The sequence below is a fragment of the Hyalella azteca genome, unplaced genomic scaffold (assembly GCF_000764305.2).
Source record: "Hyalella azteca isolate HAZT.00-mixed unplaced genomic scaffold, Hazt_2.0.2 contig10322, whole genome shotgun sequence".
In the NCBI taxonomy this organism is placed as follows: Eukaryota; Metazoa; Arthropoda; class Malacostraca; order Amphipoda; family Hyalellidae; genus Hyalella; species Hyalella azteca.
In genome coordinates, this window is record NW_025940366.1 from 1 (window position 1) to 2,060 (window position 2,060).

The 2,060-nt window shown below is 43.5% G+C and overlaps 1 protein-coding gene across 1 annotated transcript; it reads left to right on the forward strand.

The window, feature by feature from the left end:
* The first annotated feature begins 657 nt into the window (after window positions 1-657).
* LOC108669287 (GPI ethanolamine phosphate transferase 3-like) lies at window positions 658-1,492 on the forward strand. Its single transcript, XM_018156593.2, has 2 exons — window positions 658-796; window positions 1,353-1,492. Exons 1-2 carry the CDS (start codon window positions 661-663, stop codon window positions 1,490-1,492), a joined length of 276 nt encoding a protein of 91 aa, XP_018012082.1. The 5' UTR covers window positions 658-660.
* The last annotated feature ends 568 nt before the right edge of the window (window positions 1,493-2,060 follow it).

The window sequence follows — 2,060 nt, forward strand, 5'->3', positions numbered from 1 at the left end:
CACTGTGCAGCAACTAAACCTAAGTGCGAACAGTTGGTAGCAGCGCTGATGTGCGGTAGCAAACTACAGCGGATGTGAGACCGGCAGCAGCGCTGATGTGCGTTAGCAAACTACAGCGGATGTGAGACCGGCAGCAGCGCTGATGTGCGGGAGCAAACTCCAGCGGACGTGAGACCGGCAGCAGCGCTGATGTGCGTTAGCAAACTACAGCGGATGTGAGGCCGGCAACAGCGCTGATGTGCGGTAGCAAACTCCAGCGGACGTGAGGCCGGCAGCAGCGCTGATGTGCGGTAGCAAACTCCAGCGGACGTGAGGCCGGCAGCAGCGCTGATGTGCGTTAGCAAACTACAGCGGATGTGAGGCTGGCAGCAGCGCTGATGTGCGGTAGCAAACTCCAGCGGACGTGAGACCGGCAGCAGCGCTGATGTGCGGTAGCAAACTCCAGCGGACGTGAGGCCGGCAGCAGCGCTGATGTGCGGTAGCAAACTCCAGCGGNCTTTCTGTGTTTGAGTCGGAATTCTCAATTTAGTTTATAATTATTCACCTGAAAGTGAAGTTTGTAGACAATTTATTTCCAGTTACAAACGGTTTAAATGCATTATTATTGAATGATAGAGGGTCAGCCTTGTTGTGATGTTTTACGATATCCCAGACAGCGTTATGCGGCTGCGCTGGGTCGGCCCTGTGGTGTGGTGCCTGCTCAGCCTGCACGGCTTCTACTCCACGGGCCACCAAACCACCTTCCCCACCCTGCCCTGGTCCGCTGCGTTCGTGGGACGCGTCGAGACGGGCGCAGGTTCGTAGAGGTCAACGCTTCTCTGAAGCTTGTCACAAATAGTCTTTATAAAGGGGAAGGCCGAAAAATAGTCTTTATACCCCAAAAAATAGTCTTTATACCCAAAAAAATAGTCTTTATACCCAAAATAGTCTTTATAGTGGGAAGGCTGTTAAACGCGATTTCACAGATTTATAAGAAAAATTGTTTATTAATATTCTTTTATTGTTCTTCATTATTTTTCATATTCTCTAAATGCATTTTGACTGTGTAATTAATTGGAGTTCATAACTATTTATGACCCGGAAGGTACTTTCTCTAGTCAGGAAAATACCATAGAAATTGATCATTACAATTTATTGAAGCTTTATTATTTATTTTCATTCAAAATTCTGGTCACATCTTTTTTCTTTTGACCCGTAGAGAAAATAATATTGGATATACCTCTATTGCATATTATGTTATAATATGGCATTGAATATTGTATATGTATAGATTGTATATTGCACAATATATTCGATGCTGATTATGATGTTCTACTTTATGAAAATACATATTATTATGTAACTACCCTCAGGAGGGACACTGGCACCTGCATTGTTGGTGCTGCTGCACACCTTCTCAGGTCACCTGCTGCTGGGCCTGCTGCTGCCGCTGCTGCCTCTTGCTCCCCTCACTCTCGGGGCCATCCTGCCTACCCTCAGGAAGAAGAAGTGAGTGCCCTGCCTTGAGCTTGTAAAACCAACCAATTGCTTCAAGTTTAAGAAAGAAGAAAGCTAACTTCTTTCCGTCATCTGGAAGTATAACTGAATACCTACCTCAAAAAAGCTATTAAATGGGAATCCAACCTTATTAGCGCATTTTCTCATTTATGGAAAAAATGTCCTATTGTTAGTGCTCATCATGTTCGTCCGTCCGTTTGTCTGATCGTCTGTCCGTGACTTCACGTTTTCGTTGACGAGAAAATGCGCTCTCTGTCACTCACTGCAATGAGTATACTGAGTTATATTTTTGAATTGACTATTAATCCATGCATGATTTTTTATTAACAATTTTCTTATTGTTGTTTTCTTTCAAAGAGTAGAACAATAGTTCGTGCTGGTGCTGGAATATCGAAAAACAGATTGTATGATGAAATGAAATTTTGCTGGAATACGACGCTTCAAATATTCAAGATTCATTCTCAAGTAAATGAGCAATTTTACTACGCCTGAAATTTAAAATTTGGAAAAGACATTAGTACGCATAAATGGTATCGCAGATACGGTTTGAAATCAAAACTTAA